The sequence below is a fragment of the Gorilla gorilla genome, chromosome 6 (genome assembly GCF_029281585.2).
Source record: "Gorilla gorilla gorilla isolate KB3781 chromosome 6, NHGRI_mGorGor1-v2.1_pri, whole genome shotgun sequence".
NCBI classification, from domain to species: domain Eukaryota; kingdom Metazoa; phylum Chordata; class Mammalia; order Primates; family Hominidae; genus Gorilla; species Gorilla gorilla.
Genome location: NC_073230.2, coordinates 111,352,278 through 111,372,444, shown reverse-complemented (window position 1 = coordinate 111,372,444; position 20,167 = coordinate 111,352,278). Strand labels below are relative to the sequence as shown.

General features: G+C 41.1%; 1 protein-coding gene, 1 long non-coding RNA gene and 1 other non-coding gene across 12 annotated transcripts in view; 1 reads left to right on the top strand and 2 right to left on the bottom strand.

The window, feature by feature from the left end:
* The window catches only part of GSAP (gamma-secretase activating protein), a 146,754-nt gene extending 139,453 nt beyond the window's left edge, over window positions 1–7,301 (bottom strand). For 4 of the 10 annotated variants that reach the window (XM_063708683.1, XM_055392525.2, XM_055392524.2 and 1 more), the window contains exon 1: window positions 6,990–7,181. In XM_063708683.1, coding sequence (XP_063564753.1) covers window positions 6,990–7,098 — 109 coding nt within the window. In that variant the 5' untranslated portion in view covers window positions 7,099–7,181. Of the gene's footprint in view, window positions 1–6,989 lie in introns of all 10 variants that reach the window. The other 6 variants (XM_063708684.1, XM_063708685.1, XM_055392527.2 and 3 more) reach the window with 5 other exon arrangements.
* A 52-nt stretch (window positions 7,302–7,353) lies between these two features.
* Window positions 7,354–16,244, top strand: LOC109027724 (uncharacterized). Its single transcript, XR_008681364.1, has 4 exons — window positions 7,354–7,647; window positions 12,535–12,655; window positions 15,432–15,477; window positions 16,011–16,244. It is a non-coding gene; the product is annotated as an uncharacterized lncRNA (long non-coding RNA).
* LOC115935499 (small nucleolar RNA U13) lies at window positions 14,470–14,575 on the bottom strand. The gene has a single exon (XR_004071121.1). It is a non-coding gene; the product is annotated as a small nucleolar RNA U13 (small nucleolar RNA).
* Window positions 16,245–20,167: the final 3,923 nt, after the last annotated feature.

Sequence of the window (20,167 nt, the reverse complement as noted above, 5' to 3'; positions counted from 1 at the left end):
CTGTAATCTCAGCACTCTGGGAGGCCAAGGTGGGAGGATGGCTTGAGCTCAGGAGTTCAAGACCAACCTGGGCAACACAGCAAAACCTTGTCTCTTAATAATAACAATAAGCTTATGGCTAAGTAGGCCTTCACAATTTAGAGAGTTCTCATTTCTATCTCATCTGCATTGTATAAGGTATTCCAGGCCTACTATACTTTTCAATGAGATAATGATACTTGACCAATATACAGTGAAAAGGTGGCGTAGACTGAACTCAAACCTAGAAAAAGGTAAACAGAACAATGGACTGAGTGTTCTGTATCAAGCTTACAATGAGAAAATGGGTAATTACTCAAAAGTCCTTTGAAAGGTAGATATTGTAGACATCTAAAGAGAATTTCAGTGAGTTTGTTCATCCTGTACATGACTCAAAACTTCTGGAATGCAATGTGTCAATATTTTGAGAAGTATTTTTTTTCTTTCAAGATTATAAGTATGCTAGGAGAGATTGTCGCAAAAGTACAGTTAAAAGGTTTCGGCTAAGATAAGAACTCCTTTACAAGAAATCTTGCTAAATCCAATTTACTTGCAAAAGCATATCTATTTTCAGATTACTATAATACTAAGAGAAAAAATTCTCCAACAAATGCAGATTACAATAAATGGCACATTTTTATCCCACTAAACTAGTGGTTCTCAACTCTGGCTGTCTTAAAATCATTAAGGGAGCTTTTAAAAGAACACTGATGCCCCAAGCCATACCCAGGATATTCTGATTTTATTGAGCTGGTGTGGAGCCCACTCTCTGGTGTATATGTATGTGTTTTAGATTCCCTGGGTGATTCTAATGTACAGCCAGGGTTAAGAACCATTGAACTACAATGCACATTACATATTAAGCAATATTTGTTAGAGGGCATAACTTGGACCATGTTATAATATAACCATGGTAGACAGAGAGTTGAAAGAAATAAAAATAATGTTTTCATGGGAACATTAGGTAACAACTGCAGGGCTGAATACCCTGCAGTTAAGTACACAGTTCACATTTCAAGGACATGTGAAATAGACAAATTTGGTAATGTTGCAAATCCAGAGACCAGTGTCTCACCACATACTATTAAGCCATTGGCTCTTCCTCCCTGGACGAGTTGCCCATGTCTTAACACACCCTTTTAAAAGAAGTATTCAGTAACCTCTTTGCTTATTCATTCTGACTCTTCTCCCAGTAGTTCATCACTGGAAAGTCCAGAGGAAGAAGTTTTGCAATTTCAAATGAGGAAATGTGGTTTAATTTCACAGTTTAGTATATTCAGTTCTCATGAATAAAACAATGTAGCATTTTGATAGATACTTGCATAGGTAAACCTATAAAAGAAAGGAGAGTACCTAGATATTAAAGATATTGGCAAGGCATAGCTCTTGTAAAACAAAAGCTGGTTGGCCAGATATTCTCATTCGTTTCAATCTATTCTTTGTCAAACAAAAGTGATTTCACTTTACAGGAATAGGGGTTCTCAAATGTGTACATTTTATCCCAAACTGCTATGAGACAAAAATTAAAGTATTTGTCTTTCCAATGACCATATTTAAGGAGAAAAATGTCATTCAGCCTTATACAAAATTTTGAACTAGTTCCTAATACATACATCAAGAGGTGACAAAATATGATTATACCTATAACATTCCTATTCTGTAAATAATTCATATAAATCCTCAGGCTCAAGATGAGCAGTTATTATAATTCCTAAACCTATGCAGTAAACATTATGTGATTTATATTTCATATTCTGAGTAAAATGAAGTTAAGAGAGAGATAAGAATTAGAAAAGGAGACTAGGAAAGAATTAGCAGAAAGAAAAGTAAAAAGGACAGATAGTGGCAAGAAAATGGTAAAAAAAAAAAAAAAAAAAAAAAAAAAAAAGGTGAAAACAATGTGATTAAGGTAACCCTCTGGCCCCCAAATCAATCTAGGAATACATAGAAGGCAACCAAAAAAAGTATTATTCTTGAATCAGTCACTTGGTAAAATATACCACTTCCCTGGCAAAGATTACAATATTTGAAAGACAAGTCAATCTGGTGTCTCATAAATCCAAGACTAATAAAAGCAGGCAAGAAAATCTACATCCTTTCCAGTCTTAAATATTGACATTTACATGTTAGAAAACTTACATATTGCAGATCTTATTTTCTTGAAGATGTGATCAATCCCAACAAGGGATTAAGCACGGGATACAAAAGTCAACATATAAGATCTATCTATTATAGTGCTATATAACAGCAATAGTTACAACATGTCATGTTTTTAAGTGTGCTAGTTATGAGAGCAACAAAAAAAATAACCTAGGATGAAATATAGCTAAACATGTGCAGAACCTTCATGGAGAAAATTCTAAGACTTATTAAGAGTCATTTAAAAAGATCTAAATAAATAATGAGCTATATTTTGTTCATAGTTGGGAAGATCCAATATCGTAAAGATGCCAATTCTCCCCAAGCTGATCTATAGAGGCAATACAACTAAAGGAAATCCAAATCAACTTTTTTGTAAAATCTGACAAGCAGATTCAACAATATATATATGAAAAAGCAAAGGGCATACAATAGCTAAGACACTCGTGAAGAATACTAAGGTGAAGGGACTTACCCTACCAGTTATCAATACCTACCATAAAGCATAGTTATTAAGATGTTGTCATGGCTGGGCATGGTGGCTCACACCTGTAATCCCAGCACTTTGGGAGGCCTAGGTGGGCGGATCACCTGAGTTCAGGAGTTCAATACCAACCTGACCAATATGGTGAAACTCTGTCTCTACTAAAAATATAAAAATTAGCTGGGCGTGGCAGCATATGCCTGTAATCCCAGCTACTTGGGAGGTTGAGGCAGGAGAATCGCTTGAACCCGGGAGGTGGAGGTTGCAGTGAGCTGAGATTGTGTCACTGCACTCCAGCTGGGTGACAGAGCTTGACTCTCAAAAAAAAGTTGTCAAGTTGAGATAATGAAACAAAATGAACTCAGAAAAGGAGACCTACATAAGGAAGCTTGATATGACAGAAGTGGCTTTGTTGTGAGAACTAAAATGACTATTTGGTTGATAATATTGAAACAATTAGCTATTAATATTTTTTTTAAAAAATTGGACTCCTATAAATCACAAAAATAAATTATAGGTGGATTAAAATCAAAAGGTGAAAAAGTCATAAAGCTTCCAAAAGTTAATATTAAAAATGTCTTCACGACTTCAAAACAGGGAGGATTTAAGAGATCCAAAAAGGTACAAACTATAAAGAAAAACTCCTAATTTAGACTACATTAAAATTAAGAACTCCTGTTTATCAAAGGCACCATCACAAACCGAAACAGAAGTGACAGATTGAGACAAAAATATTTGCAACACATGTGATAAAGAACTATAATCCCAAAAACATAACCCCTAAAATAATCAATTAAAAAAATAGGAAAGTGGACAAAAGGATGAATAGATATTTCACAGGCAGGGAAATTCAAGTGGCCAGTAAATACACAGAGATGCTCAACCTCGGAGCACAATGAAATAATTAATCCTACCAGTTTGACAAAATAAATAAATAAATAAATAAATTTTGAGCTGTCAAGGGCTTGTGAGGATAGTGAGTATCAGAAACATTTCCACACCACAAATCAGAGTGTTAATAAGTACAACACTTTGGAAAACAATTTGGCACTGCCCAGGAAAGACGAAGATGTGCACAGCCTATGACTTAGCAATTCTACTTTAAGACGTACATTCTAGAGAAACATACGCCTGTGTGCACCAGGTGGTTAGTAAGAGTACTGACCATACAGCAAACCCCAGAAATCCCCCAAAAGCCACCCACTGGAAAAATAAGTTGGGTTCCCCAGGAAGCACTCTGAGACACAGTTTAGTACCCAGTATGTTCATCAGGGAGTGCTCAGGAAAGTGGGATTAACACCCTTAAGAGAAAGGAGAAGGAAGCAAGTCCTGGTAGGTGAGAAGTCCAGTAGCAACGCAGGCCCAGTATCCTCAGGTGACCTTGGGTCCCCCAAAGAGGAAGCTTCGGAACTGAAATGGAATTGTCCCATGTTCAGTCAAAATGGCCAGGCCTTTAAAGCCCACTCAATCTCATGTGGTCCATACCCAAAAGGAAGTGAAGTTGGGTAGGGCAGCCCTCTTGCCAGGCAATCCCTGAAGGGGCTGACAGCTGAAGACTGCCTGCTGACTATACTCACAACATCTGGGACAAGCTCTTCTTTGAAAGGAAAATCTAAGGGGTGCATCTCCATGTCCACCATCGTGTGGAATTCACACTATGGAACACTATATAGCATTAATTAATACAAATTAATAACCTGCAGCTAGCCAGTCAATATGGGTAAATCTCACAATATTGAGAAGGAAAATAAGCAAAAGGAATGCATACAGTATGCTTTAAAGTTCACGGGCAAGCAAAATGAAATATTTTGCCCATACATATAGGCTAAAACTACAAATAAAGTCAAAGTAATGTTAAAATATAAAAATGTAAATGGTTGCTAACCTAGGAGGTGAGGATGAGAGAAAGAAATAGAATCAGAAAGGAGCACATAAGAGACTTCAAGAGTCTTGACATTGCTGTATTTTTAAGCTGGGTAGTGGATACACGGTTTTACTTCGGTGGTTTTTTTTTTCTTTTATCATTTACAGCTACCTGTTAAAATATTCTTTTATGTAGTTGTTTTGATTTTTAACAAATATCTTCTTTTATTTCAGGAGAAACTGTTTTCTCAAAAGTTCAACCCAGAACCAGGAGCAAATGCAGTAACCAAATCTGTTCTCCTTCCTCCTTGACCTCTTGTTGACCAAAATGCTTACAGGCACAGAATTTCCATGGCTGACTCAGCCCAGCTCTCTGTTTTGCCAGGAATATATCATACATATCTCATGAGAATTACTTAGCACCTCCAAGAAAACTTCAATTGTATTTGTTGATGTAAAAACATTAAGGCTTCAAATTTAGAAAGCAAGTATGCATAGAGGAGGCATTACAATGGTACAGTAATTCATAATTTACATTTGAAAAGCTATAACTTTGAAAGGATAATGATTTCCACAAATGTGTGTAGTAACTGCTGTGCTAGAAATGAGACAGAATCCCAGATTTCCCTGCCACTGCTATAAATTACAGAACAGGAATTAATCTGTGTGGGGGTATTTTTGAGCTACCACCCACTGGTGATTATCAGAGGTGATAATTCTCTTAGTATAACAGCGCTAATATCTTACCAAGATATTTGCTCTGAAAGAGCAAAATACTACCAGTATCAGAAAAGCTAGTATTTCCAGAAAGTACCTTCTGAGGACCTAGGGCTATCTGTTGTTTAGTGGAAGGTCAATACACAAGTTTGTATTTCTTCAGAGATGAGCGAAAGATACAAGGAAGCCAGGTCCCAGTGGGTCACACACAGCTTTTCAAGCACGACACACATTACGGAAACATAAGACTGTGGCATTTCACACTCATCTAACTTCTCATTTGCAGACACCTGCCATTTAGCAAAATAAAGTGGGAGTCCAGAAAAAGGAGTACTTGGTAGTAGAAGACAGAGCTGCCTGCTGTATTTCAAAAAGTTAAGCCTTCAAAAACTTTTCAGACATTTGGGCGACTTTTTTTTTTTTTTTTTTTTGAGACGGAGACTTACTCTGTTGCCCAGGCTGGAGTGCAGTGGCGAGATCTCGGCTCACTGCAACCTCTGCCTCCCAGGTTCAAGCGATTCTCCTGCCTCAGCCTCCCGAGTAGCTGGGATTACAGGAGCGTGTCACCACGCCCAGCTAATTTTTGTATAAAATTCTTCCTTGACCACCCTCTCCACCTCGAAAAAAAGTAAAGCCTTACTAAGCATGACACTAATGCAAACTCAATGCATACGCTACACAAACATATAACTCCTTATTTGGAGCTAATAATATTCCAACCCAAGGAAACCTACAAATAATTTCGCTATAGTCATGGGAGAGTGTGAAGATACAAGATAGCAACTTGATATATAACTCACATCAAGAAAACTTTCACCAGCGTTTAAGGGAAAGGAGTTGTAGATGTGGGTCATTTAATACCCACTTCCAAATTCACTGAAGTGGACAGCGCCCTACACACAAGGTGAGACCTACAGGCATCATTGCTTTGAAGCTGCATTTAAGCTCTGAAGCTCCAATATTTACAGAAGACTTTTAAAACTTTGTAAGAAATCACAAAGTTCCCCTTCTTTGAAACAGATCAGTGCTGGGAAGGCTCAAAAGTCACTTTCACTCCCTTACCAAATCATCAAAAAGCCCGGAGTGGCGGGGCCGGGAGCCGAGCATCTCGCGCGCAGCCCCAGCCTGCACAGGTGCGGAGCTCGGGGGCGGCTGGGGGCTCTCGCCCCGCCGCGCGCAGCCTGGAGGCGGCCCCTGCCCTCTTGCGCCTCACCGCCGAGGCCCATGTCCCCTGAGCCACGGACACGGTTCAACAGACACATAAACACGTCTCGCAAATGTGGGGACAAACTGTTCCACCGTTAGGTATAGGGTGGTTTGCTTGGTGGTCACGGATTCTTTCTCAAAACGTGAAGCTTCCAGGAGCACTCCTGTCTTAGCAAAGCCCCTGCGCTGCCGATGAACCCCCCGGGAGGTGGGATGCGACCGCTGAGCTGAGCACGACCCTCTGCCCTCGCCGTGAGGTGATGCTGAGGGAACCGCCAGCGGCCCGGCCCCTCTGCTAAGGGCGAATTTCCGCGGGCCGGCAGCGAGCCAGGCGCCTCAGGCCCCACCGCGACCTGGCCCGGGCTCTGCCCCCAGACCTTCCGCCGTGGCTGGGTGAGCGTGGCAAAGCCAAAACAGCCCTCTGAGGAGGGGAGCGGCGCCCTCGCACCAGCCTTCCCAGGGCGGCGACGCCCCGGGTTGCTCCCCGCCGGGTCGGAGTCCGGGGGGTATGAGGGACTCCCACTCCCCGCCCCCACCCCGCCCCGACGCGCGCCTCCCGCACCTGCGCCGCCGCTTCCGGCCCCGCTGGCCTCCGACACTGCCCGCTGCGCCCGCAACCACGGGAGCACGTCCTTCCCGAGGTCGAAGTCGGCGACCAGGCGGAGAGCCATCGCCCGGACACGACCACCGGGCGGCTCTGGGGCCCCGCACCGCGGGCATTCCCGGCCCCGCGTGGCCGCCTCGCCCTCGCGTCCCCGCTCCCGCCCCCTCCTTCCTCTCCCCCGCCCCCTGCTGCTTTCGGTTCTGCAGCGCCCTGGCCTGAGAAGCTCCGGCACCACCTCCTCCCGGCCGGCGGCCCGCACCTGAGCCGGAGCCGGGCACGGCGGGTAGCGGTGGGGTGGGGAGGACCGGGCGCCAGGACCAGGCCCGCCGGGGCGGGAGGCCTCCGCGCGCACCTTCGGGGCTGAGGATAGAGGGCGCAAGGACTTGGGCGCTTCAGGGCCCTGGCGAGGCCGCTAGCCCAGTGGCTTCCAAACCTGGAGGGTCGGCCTATTTTCTTTATTCTACAAGTGCCTCCACTGTGCAGCAAAGTGTGGAAACCACTTGGCTTGAGAGAGCTGGGTCCTCTGGAGCAGTTCAGGGTCACCACAGAAGTAGGCCGTCTCTTGGGCCTATTAGCCCCAGCTTCGAGGTGGTGCTGCTTTATTAGTGTTATTAAGGTAATGAGTAGCAACTGGGAGCGTATGACGAAGGTGATCCCATTGTAAGAGAAACGCTAAAAGGGGTTAATGCGCTTGATACAAACAGCGTCTTTTTTGCCTTTTAACTCTAGTACATCTCATTTGATGCCTTGAGACATGAAAACTGAATCTTAAGTCTCCACGCAAACCCTCTGCCTCCCACCAGGGTCTAACAGAGCACTCTGGAAGGTGCTCGACAATTACTGAAGAATGAGTGAATACAGTAATAAAGAATGCTTTTTCACCTGTTTCCGAAATTAAGGTCTGAAAACTACTTGTATTGACGTCATCTGGGGCACTATTTTACAATGCAGACTCCTGATCTCTACACCTGGACAAGACCAGAAATGTGCATTTTACCCAGAGCCTCGGGTGATTCTTAGGCTTACTAAGTTTGAAAACTACTCCAACCAAATGTAAAAGAAAGTCTTGAATTTTTTTCCCTCCTGGAGACATGTTTCTCCAACTGAGGTAGTGGATGATTTCAGGTAGAACTCCATTACTCACCACCATATACAGAGGAAAGTCCTCCCACCCGGAAAGTGCATGCAAATTTAAGATAAATGCCTAATGAAGCTGCTAATATTATCAGTGAATAAAAGGAAGGCCACTGGAGCCCCCGAGGAGCTAATGCAACTACTATTTCATATCAAATAAGCTTGTTGCCTTTGTCATACAGAAACACTGTTGGCCAATTTTTTAAAGTCAGTACATTTCCATTGTTTTTATTTTTGCAGTTAACTTCTATTTTTGCCAGGCAGGACTGATTTTATAGTCAAGCAGTGATGATATAAAAAATTCTCTTCAAATTAAGTGAAAAAGCCAATGTAAAGAAGGTGAGAAATAATAAGATAATAATAGAAAGATGTGGCCAAAATCATGAGGGTGCTACATGAAGGCATGTGTATCAGTTAGGATTAGATTCTCCAGAAGTTAATAAGAACTCAGATTAACAGTAAATTAAACACACAAGTTTTATTCTGTCATCTAGCTGGAGGTAGGCAGAATAAAGCTCTTAGGGCAGGTTCCTGAATTTATCAGGGAGCCAGGCTCCTTCCAGTTCTTTGCTCCACCTGATCTTGAGTGTACCCTTGTCCTCGTGATCAAAGAGGGTTGCAGAAGCTTCAGCCTTCACGTCTACATTCCAGAAATCAGAATGGAAGAAGAGGAATAAAAAGAGGACGCTACCTCTCTTTTAAGGATACTTCCCAGAAGTTCTACACAACATTTCTACGTATGTTTCACTCACCAGAATTTAGTCACATGGCCAAATGTAGCTTTCAAGGGAGGCAAGGAAATATACCTGGCCAGTGCTGTGCCCAGATAAAAATCAGGACGGTATTACTGAAGAAGGTGGGGAAAGTAGCTATTCAGAAGCAATTAGAGATCTCTGTCACAGTATGATACCCAATTCTGGCCACTGAGTTGTAAGGAAACCTCTGCTATGACAGATTTCTCTATTCTTAAAACAAGAGACGTGGGAAAAGATGGTCCCTTTCAGTCTTTAACTATTTCGGGGTCTAGATATGATTGCTGGAATTTCAGCCATCTAGCACACTGAAAATGGAGTCATTGGAGTCAGGAGAGTCCAGAGAACTGCAGAGAAGAGAAACCTTGGTAAATTATTTTTGGAGTCATCCTCTGCCCTTTCTGATATTAGAGATGTTGAATTTCCTATTGTTTAAATGATATTGAGTCAGACTTTTATTTTACTTGCAACCAAGGGTTTCAATTTTAAGGAGTGATCATTTCAAAATTTAGGGCACAGGCCAAAGAGCACTATAATAATAGGTTTGTGTTTGAACACTTACTAGAACACATTCTATATTTTGTATTGTTAACATAAAATGAAGTTATGCTGAGGGAGTAGGCTTACAGGAAACAGCTCAGATAAGCGAAAAGAGTTTGTTGCAAAGCCCTGAAAACCTAAGGGCCTCTGGATTAGATCACCTGAAAGTCATTCTACGTATCATGCAAGCCAGTTTGAGTTGGGTTTTCTGTTACTTGTGCCAAAAGCATCTTAAATCAGGGATTTTCAAACTTTAATGAGCATTCAAATCACCTAAGGATCTTGATAAAAGGTAGATTCTGATTCAGCAGGGTGAGGTGGTGCTGAAGAGTCTACATTTTAACGAGTTTCCAGGTCATGCCAAAGCTGCTGGTCCACAGATGACATTTTGAATAGCAACATTCTGCTACTTAATGTGAGGATCTTTCCACCTCTGTATTGCTGCCTTACTGTCCACCATAGAGAGGGCCAGGTGAGGAAATGCATGAAATGGCTAGCTTTGAAGATATACCAGAGCTAAAGGTCTGTATGTGAGGAGAAATCTAAAATGGAGGTAAATATTGATTCCAGAAGTTTGAACCATGCCATGAGTCACAAGTTTTAGTAGCAAGCCACAGAGAATCAGCTAAAGGGAGGAGATAAAGGTGCTTACACTATAGTAGAGATGCAAGCACAAGGCAAGAAAAGAGGTGAAGCAATGCAGTGAATCAGAATCTTCAAAATTATGATTCTTGTGCACACTGAAGTTTGGGAAGCACTGGTCTAGCTATCTGGTGCTTTAAATGGAGGTGGTTTCCTTTCCTTCTCTTCGTGACTGGATTACTGAGTTTCAAGCCTGTGTTGATTTGTGGCAGAGCAGAGACCTCACCAAGATGCAGTAGGCAAGAGGGTAGAGGAATATGAGTCCTCCGAAACACACACTCTGTGCACAGCACAACACAGTGATCCTAATAAAATAAATAGGCATCCTAAAGCAAGGTGATCTACTTTACATATGTTCACTAACTTTTCAGTGTTCTTCTTAGTATAATTTCAAGAATAGTGTTAAAGATTTATACAAGAGAAGATGAAAACAGTTGTGGTTTTTCTAGAGAATTTTTAAAACTACATAAGATGTTCAAGATGAATAATTCCTGAATTGCCAATTCCAAGTGCTGTTATAATAAAGATGTCTTTGCAGTCATTTCATAGCAGTTTTTTATTCTGTCCTAAAAATGAAGCACATTGACACCCTACATATTTTCTTCATCTAACAGTTTTATTTAGATATGTTTTAAAATAGAAGATATAGTCCTATTTCTTAACAGTTACAAGTGGAATTCCAAGGACTATCCCAACTCCTAACTGTTAACAATAGTTTTCTGTGGGGAATGTAACTCACTGAAGGCTGTTTTTTGTTTTTGTTTTTGTTTTTGTTTAACCTTAGGCACATGTTAGCTTTTCAATTTAAAAACTAGCTTAATTTTTAAAAATGTATCTTCACTCAGATTTTGACTATAAAATTATTGTTCAGCCTTTAAGGGACCATCTTCCTGACAACTTCTGCTAATTTTTGTCCTGTGTAGTTACATAGATGGCTACATGCTCAGGGCCATCATATATTGTTGTTGTTGGTTTTTGGTTTTTTTTTTTTTTTTTTTTGAGACAGGGTCTCACTCAGTTGCCCAGGCTTGAGCACAGTGGCGCGATCTCGGCTCACTGTAACCTCCGCCTCCTGGGTTCAAACGATTCTCCTGCCTTAGCCACCTGAGTAGCTGGGATTACAGGCATGCGCCACCACACCCAATTAATTTTTGTATTTTTAGTAGAGACAGGGTTTCGCCATGTTGGTCGGGCTGGTCAAGAACTCATATTGTTTTTATTTGTTTTCTTAGAAAGCTGACACTGAGTTTAGCAATGATTAATAGAATAACTCTTTAAATCTGCTTGGTTATTATTTATGATGTTAGAGTGAAAGCACTCATCCTGAAATTTGTTGAAAAGAAGACTGACACAGATTTTTTTATGGAAATTTTCTATGGAATGATAGCCCTATGACTTGGCAGGAAATAAAGAACTGCCATTTGACAAGATGGGCTAGACAACAATTCAAATATTCTAAAGGAACTATATCTGATTTAATCAAAGGAACAAGGAAGAACTGAGGTGAAAATAGAGTACTAAACGTTTCTGAGAGCAAGAATGCTTCACTAAGTTCCTTTTAAAGTTTTGTTGATGAACAAATATTAACTGTATGGAGTTACTATATCTCAAATAGAACAATGGAATGTACAAAATATAAAGAGATCATCTGAGAAATACATAATCATATGAAAGTTATGTTGCCATCTATGATAACTCATTTCACAGGATAAATGAATACATGGATTTTAGTATCATTTGTAATGACCAAGAAAGAAAGGATGTTATATTCTATATCAGTCAGAAAACACTCCATTTTAAGTGGCTTGATTCTTCTCTTATTAAAACTGTATCATTTTCAAACAGAAACTTAATCTTGTGACTTCCACATAAATGTTCTTCCCCTTTCCTCCTTTTCCTTCCTACTTTTCACGCTTTATTCCTTCCCCTTCCACTTCTAAACAATTCCATCCTAAAACTACCAGATTAGACAAAGAAAAGCAAGCCTCTGCACAGGGGTTTGGAGCAAGGTGTTGACCAAAATTTGGATGTCAGAACTCAAGCAGGGAGAAGAGGTTATCCCTGGGGGATGGTGTGGGGACTAGGGAATGGTCACCCAGCATGAGATGTCAGAGTCTAACTAAGTAGGGTGAGAAGGGTGTCCATGTGGGCCATGTGGGTGGATGAGTGGGCAAGGAGTGGTTGTCCAGCCTGGGGTGTCAGATTTCACGTGGCGTAGAGAGGGCATCTGCCAAGGATGGGAGTGGGAGCTGAGACGAGGTTGAATTATTTAAGTGAATGTGTTAAGAATAATGTGACCCATGTCTCTCACTGGCAGGCAAAAGAGTCACAAAAAAGAAAAAAAATAGCTGTAGTGTTGGATTCGAATTATAAATATTGGGGTAAACATAGTTTTTATTTATTTATTTATTTGTATTTATTTATTTATTTTTGAGATGGTGTCTCGCCCTGTCTCCAGGCTAGAGTGCAGTGGTGCAGTCTCGGCTCACTACAACTTCTACCTCCTGAGTTCAAGCGATTCTCCTGCCTCAGCCTCCCGAGTAGCCAGGACTACAGGTACGTGCCACCATGCCTGGCTAATTTTTGTATTTCTAGTAGAGACAGGGTTTCACCATGTTGGCCAGGATGGTCTCGATCTCTTGACGTCATGATCCACCCACCTCCGCCTCCCAAAGTGCTGGGATTACAGGCGTGAACCACCGTGCCCAGCCAACATAGTTTTTAATACACAGATGATGATAGGGAGATAGAGGGGTAGATATCATAATAAATATGCATATGCATGTATGCACATACACACATATATTCTTTAGTTCTGTCCACTGAACATTGGAGAGCAGCAATGCCCCTATCTCAATCAACACATCTGGCATAAAGAAAGATGAACCTGGAACACCTTGTAGTGCCAGAAAGCAAGAACATGCTCAAAGAACCATGAGGACATGTCAGAAGGACACAGGAGCCAGTGTGAATGAAACCCCTGTTGCAAAAATTATAACAGTGAGAAAATTATGACAGTGAAAGAGATCTGACCTAATTGACTCCAACTTGCTTCAAACCTCCAAGCTGTCCTTGTTCATTCCTGGATGTAGGCCAAACTAACTTTGAGAGGAACTTAACTTTAACTTTGAAACAAAGATGATAACAGCCTTTTCCCAAAACATACCCCCTTCTTGCCTGGGGACCAGACTGCCTTTGTAGGACTAACAAATTAGATACAAGATCAGAAATTATGGTTTAAGAGTCATGCAGCCAGAAACCCCAAGATCACTAACCCCCCCAATTGCTCCTATAGATAACATCAGTATTGTAAAACCCAATATTGGTGTTTGAGGTCTTTTTCAGACCTTGTACTCCATGGATCAGCTGGTCCCACCCAGATCAATAAACTGGCTCATCTGGTCTTGCGGCCCCCACCCAGGAACTGACTCTGCACAAGAGGACTCCTTATGATTTCATCCAACCTGACCAATCAAGCACTCCCCACTCCCTGTTCCCCAACCCGCCAAATTATCCCTAAAAGCCCAAGTCCCTGAATTTTCAGGGAGACTGATTTGAGTAATAATAAAACTTTGGTTTCCTGTTCAGCCAGCTCTGCATGAGTTGAACTCTTTATTGCAATTCCTGTGTCTTGATAAATTGACTCTATCTGGGCAGGGCAAAATGAACCCATTGCACAGTTACATGAAGGAGCTTCCAACTGGCCAGATCTGGGACAATTTGAACATCAAAATACACAATGGCAATAAAGAAGTATAACTTATTAAAACAAGAAACCATAAGTCCATAGGAATATAGATACATATATATGTATATGCATATATCTGTATATATACAGATATATATGTATTAAAATATATACATATATTAAAATACATGTAATATATGTATTAAAAATACATATATATACATTGAAAGTTTGAGGAACAGGACATCTAGTTCCCAAATACTATCCCACAAAATACTTATTAAGCCTGCTATATATCACTTTAATTAAGTGAACATCATCAGTAATAGGACAAACGGAAATCATAGGATACAACCTCTTCCAGAAATGAATAACCTTAATCTAATCATGAGGAAACAGCAGACAAAACCAATGGAAGGACATTCTACAAAATAACTGAACTGTAATCTTTTGAAGTGTCAAGGTCATGAAAGCCACTGAAAGACTGAGAACTGTTCCAGAAAGGAGACTAGAGAGACATGGCAGCCAAATGCTCCACATAATCCTGTCCTGGATTCTTTTCCTACAAAGGAAGGGGTCTGAGGATTAGGTGGTAGTACTGAATCAGGGTTAGTTCCCTGATTTTGATGTTTGTACTGTGGTTATATAGGAGAATGTTCTTTTTTTTTTAATAGTTTTTTCATGTCAGATGGGTAATGTCCCAACATTGTACCAAGATTCGAGGGTGGCACATGTCACATATGAGCATGTGAACACCCGATCATCATGCTTATGAACTACGAAAGGATCAGAGAATATTCCTGTTTGTACAAAATACATCCTAAAGTATCTGGGAGTAATGGGACATCAGATCAGCAGTTATTCTCAAATAGCTCAGAAAAAAGTGTTTCCTATATTAAACTCCCAACTTTTCTGTAAGTTTGTGATTGTTTCAAAATGGAAAAAAAAAATTTTTTTTTGAGACAGGGGCTCTCTCTGTCACCCAGGCTGGAGTGCAGTGACACGATCACAGCTAACTGCAACCTCCACCTCCTGGGCTCAAGCAATTCTCCCACCTCAGCCTCCAGAGTAGTTGGGACTACAAGTGTGTACCACCATACTTGGATAATTTTTTAATTTTTTTGTAGAGACAGGGTCTCACTATCTTGGCAGGCTAGTCTTAAACTCCTGGGCTCAACTGATCCTCCCTCCAGGTCCTCCCAAAGTGTTGGAATTACAGGCAAGAGCCACCATGCCTGGCCTGAAATAAACATATATACTTTTTTTTTTTTTTTGAAATGGAGTCTCACCCTGTCGCCCAGGCTGGAGTGCAGTGGCGCAATCTCGGCTCACTGCAACCTCCGCCTCCCGGGTTCAAGCAATTCTTCTGCCTCAGCCTCCTGAGTAGCTGGGACTACAGGCACATGCCATCGTGCCCGGCTAATTTTTTGTATTTTTAGTAGAGACAGGGTTTCACCGTGTTAGCCAGGATGGTCTCGATCTCCTGACCTCGCAATCTGCTTGCCTCGCCCTCCCAGACTGCTGGGATTACAGGCATGAGCCACTGCGCCCAGCCGAAAAATATTTTTTAAAATCATAAATGTTATCAGAAGGACTGGTATTTCTGAAGTCTCATAAAGTTTTTTTCTTTTTCCCCCACGTAAGGAACTATCATCTCCTGTTGTGCTGTAGGCAAACTTGAGTGACATGGGTAAGTTTGATTTAAAACACTGAATTAAAAGATGCAAGGGCTTTACATTAGATTGCATTTTCCCCCCTCTGTACTGCAAACCCCTAATGAAATTAACTGCATTTATTGGCCTTGTGCTGTATGAATTTAATTCTCCAAAACTGGCTGAAATAAGCCATAGTCAAAAAACAGGAGAAGCTTAATGAAAAGTGTTATTTTTACCTTTTAAATGACTATCCTTTCCTCTATAATAAGAAACTTCCATTAACTGGTCTCAGGAAAAAAATTACTAAAATCAAACTTTTTTTGCAAAATAATCATATGACTTAATTGCACAGGCAAATTGATGACAAGGAATAGATAATATCTATTACAGAAATATTTTCATTAAATTATACACATTGACTTCCTGAAATCCTTTGTGAATTTCATGAGTAGCACTTAGCCATTTTAAAAGAAATGTATGACAGATACTTGTGTGTGTGGCAGATTTTTAATGTCCAACTACCATGTGTTCTGTACATAGATTTTTTTTCTCAAATTTCTAAACACAGTGGAAGTCACCAGAGAGAATATCTGAAGCAATTCATTAAAATCTTGGCAGCCAGACCCCAGCTCCCACTTTCCCTGAAAGCTCCCTTTAATGAAGCTGAACGCTGTCCCAGCAATTCCCTCCACAGAAGACCTACTGTCACCACCTCTGGAGGGGCAATTCCTGGAGGAACCAAGTCAGCCAATCGAAGGTCCTGAATAAGCAAAAACTAAGTAAATAAATTACCATCTCGAAAGTGATGGGTTAGTGTGCTCTTTTGAATGCCCCGTAGGAAAATAAATTTGATTAAAATTAAATATTTTGTTGTAAGATGTAATGCTCAAATTCAGGGGATTCTGGTGTCCCTCTGGAGAGTGTCAGTTGTGGGGGGAGGAGGGAAATGCCAGCTGTCCTATGGCTGTTGAATCACAAGAGCTTATTTTCTTTGATAGGATTTTACTTTGAAAATATGTTGTAGGTGATCATAAATGAAGGATGTGCCTCCTTGCTAATAACATTACATTTTTCTGCATTTTTCACCTGTTTGTGGCTTTGCATGTTGTTTTTTTCACTGCTGTTCCCTCCAGCCGGTTTTGATAATGAGGGCTGGGAAATTTTCCTGATTCCAGTGCTCCACGGGAGCCTCTTGCCTCCCTCCGGTCTCCTCCCAGTGGCTATCTCTTTGGTGTCTTTGTTCTCAACACAAAATAGTCCCTGCTAGCATTGATCAAACTTCTGTGAATACACACTGACTCATTAGCTACTTAAAGATCTTCGTTAAGCAGCTTCTTTTTTAAAATTTCAATCGTGGTTTATTTTTTATTTATCTTAGCATGAATCACAATATACAAAAGAAACCTGACTTAACATGGGGTATAAAAGAATTACCATATCATAGAAAATTGTTTTGAAAAAGATTTTACTGTGCAAAAAAAAAAAGCAAACCTCTGAACCTTTCTTTACATGAATGCTAATAATACAGACGACTTTAGAGAAATTGAAACTAGCCCAGCCTGTTCGAAAGGGGATCCAAGCAGTTCATCACCAAAACGGCCACAGCTCAGCTCTCTTAAAACCCGTTATTTTCTGAAAATAATCTGTAGAAGTATTGAGATTCATAGGTAATATTTTAAACATTTTATGAAGGATTCCATTAGTTTCCCTCTTATGTTTAATTTTTTGAACTATGTTTAATTTAAACTCTCTTCATTCTCAAAAATCTACATCTTTCCCAGATTTTAAAAGAGGCTACCTCCTCCACCACAGAATTTTTCTTTAAGAAGACAATCAGCACATCTATCTTTTTAGTCAAGATCCATCTCTGGGTCTGCTAGAAGAGAGACTATGGAGACAAATTAGAGTCCATGGGAAAGCGATATCTCTGTCCCCCGCGTGGAAGCAGCATGCCATCAGAATGCTTAGTATTAATCACAAACTGAACCCTGTAATGTGTCACCTTTCTCTTCAGGGCCTCCAGCTTTCCAAATGTCCATCTAATCTGTGTCCACCCCCGGGAGCAGATAGTAGTTTCCCGTGTTCTTTGATAGTGTCAAAACTTTGTCACTTAAGAAAAAGCCTGATATTTACACCAGGTTGGCCAAATGCTCAGCTGAGTCTCAAGAGGGTAAAGAATTTCAGGCATTTAAAAAAAAACAAAAGAAAAAGGCCAGCAATAGAGTCATGTATTTAGTACTTGACTCAGAGTTAACAGGCCTGGATTCTTGAGGCAGCCCTGGCATGAACAGGCTCTGTGACCTTAGGCAAGTGCTTAACTTTTCTAAACTTGGTTTTCTCATTTGTAAAATAAAAGAAGTTGAACTATGATCCCCAAGGCCCCATTTGCTTATCAACAGTGCTGATTCTTAACTATAGTAGCAATAAGATCATCAGAAAAATTCACTTCCCAATCCCTGTCACCAAGTTCATATGCGGAGAGACAGAGGGGCTTAGGAGAAAACTGCAACCTAGTAACCAAGGAAACATGAAAATTTTAACAGTGAAAGACATCCTGTGTAGCAAATTCTACAAAGTGAACCAGGAAAATAGAATTAAGGATGAAGAAATAGGCTGGGCGCGGTGGCTCACGCCTGTAATCCCAGCACTTTGGGAGGCTGAGACAGGTGGATCACAAGGTCAAGAGATCGAGACCATCCTGGCCAACATGGTGAAACTCTGTCTCTACTAAAAATACAAAAATTAGCTGGGTGTTTTGGCACGTGCCTGTAGTCCCAGCTACTCGGGAGGCTGAGACAGGAGAATTGCTTGAACCCGGGAGACGGAGGTAACAGTGAGCCAAGATTGTGCAACTGCACTCCAGCCTGGTGACAAAGCAAGACTCCATCTCAAAAAATAAAACAGGAAATAGTAGGGAGAGTTTTCAGAAACTCTCTTCTACTCCCCAACTTACCCTCAAAAATCAAATTGTAGGTTTCCCTACAGATCTCTGGAAAAAAAATGCTTGATAGTTCTCTGGGGTAAACTCTTCTATTTGATCTAAGATTCAGGTAGTGTTAACTTTTGCTTCAAATGCCTTAGTCAAGATTGCTTTTACTGTTAGAAAAATCCTAACTCCTTACATACTGATTATATGCAATCTAGGTAAGCCAAGCCTTCTGCCCTGTCTGCCATTCAGAAGTCTCTTTCATGTATGTAGCTGAATAGTAATCTCATAAAATAATATTGGAATGAATAAAGACCCAGATGTCTCAGGTCATTCCATCCACGCAGTTTCCTCTTTCTCCTTCCTATATTTACATATTAATTTTAAGTCACAGGTGAAAATTAAAGCTTGCTCTCTCTCAGTCTCTCTTTGATATTGCAAAGAAATGTTACAAAGCTTCCTAAGGGAAGGTTTCTTGCAGGAAATAGTCACTCCCAGTATGATTAGTCCCCAGATCTGCCTGCTAGGCTGAGTGAAGAGGACTGAAATGCTCTGTGGGTCACAAGGTCATAAACCTCAGGAATCTGGCCACACTGTCAGGCATTCTCCGCCAAGGACTGGGGGATGTGGGTTCCTATTAGAAGCCAGGTCACCACCAGCTGAAATTGAAACATACATCATAGTCACATCCTGTTTAAGTGAAAGCTAACTTCTATTTCCTGGAATTGCTTTTTATCTGAGGAGAGGGAGTGATTGGGGTATAGTTAAGGGTAGCTAAGGTGCATGTCATCCCTTGGAATGGGAAGCACGCAGGTTAACGGGGGATGTGGGGACTGCCCTGGAGCATCTTGTCTCTCAGCCATCTCTAGCACACGTCTCACCCTCCCTTGTTCACCTCTCCCAAGTTCTAGAGTGAGCATTCTGGGCACAGGGAGGTCAAGAGGAAAATGGGGGAAAGTAGTGGGAAGGGTAAGTGAGATGAGAGATGGTAATGATAGGGATCAAATCCTTTTTAGGCCTCCTGTCCCTTGTTTTTCCATCTTGGAGATAGGCTCAAGCTCCGAAATTGAGGGCTACAAGAGCAATAGAGAGAAGCTTTGCTTTCATGGCTGGCACAAAATATGAACCACAAGTTAGAATATCTCCTATTTGAGCATTTATCTGGAATGAGCTCTGAATCCCAGAGGAGGAGTTTCTCCTCCAAGATACAAGTCCTGAACTGGCTCAGAAAGAGAAGCACCCTCTAATGAGTTGGTGGGATAAGCTTTGCGCTGTTTGTGATCAGCCACTCCCCATACTGCCCACAGGCTGGCCAGCCCGTCCCAACCCTGCTATCACCCTGTGGAATGCCAGTTCTAAGAGGCACTTGTATAGAGGGCTTGTTAAAACACTGATTGCTAGGCTCCACCCCACAGCTTCTGATTTGCGTCTCTAACAAGTTCCCACGTGATGCTGATGTTGATGATGCTGAACCACACTTGAGAACCACTAGCCCAGCACATAGTAGGCATTTAACCAACATTTGTCATTCAGTTCACAATGGGAAGTCAAGGATGAGTGCTGTGGAACTGAAGAAAATAGGAATCATCTCATTCTGGATCTCTGAGTTTATAAGTATTTGTTGTATGTTTCCTGCTTCCCACACTGTTCATGCAATTTTAGCAATTTTCAGGAAACAGCTGTTGCTTTCCACCTTGAAAGACAATGAAAACTTAATAATAGGTAAAACGACATTTTGGAAGAAACTGATGTACCTTATATATCTGGGACAGCCTCGCCTCTTACATAATTAACGGTAG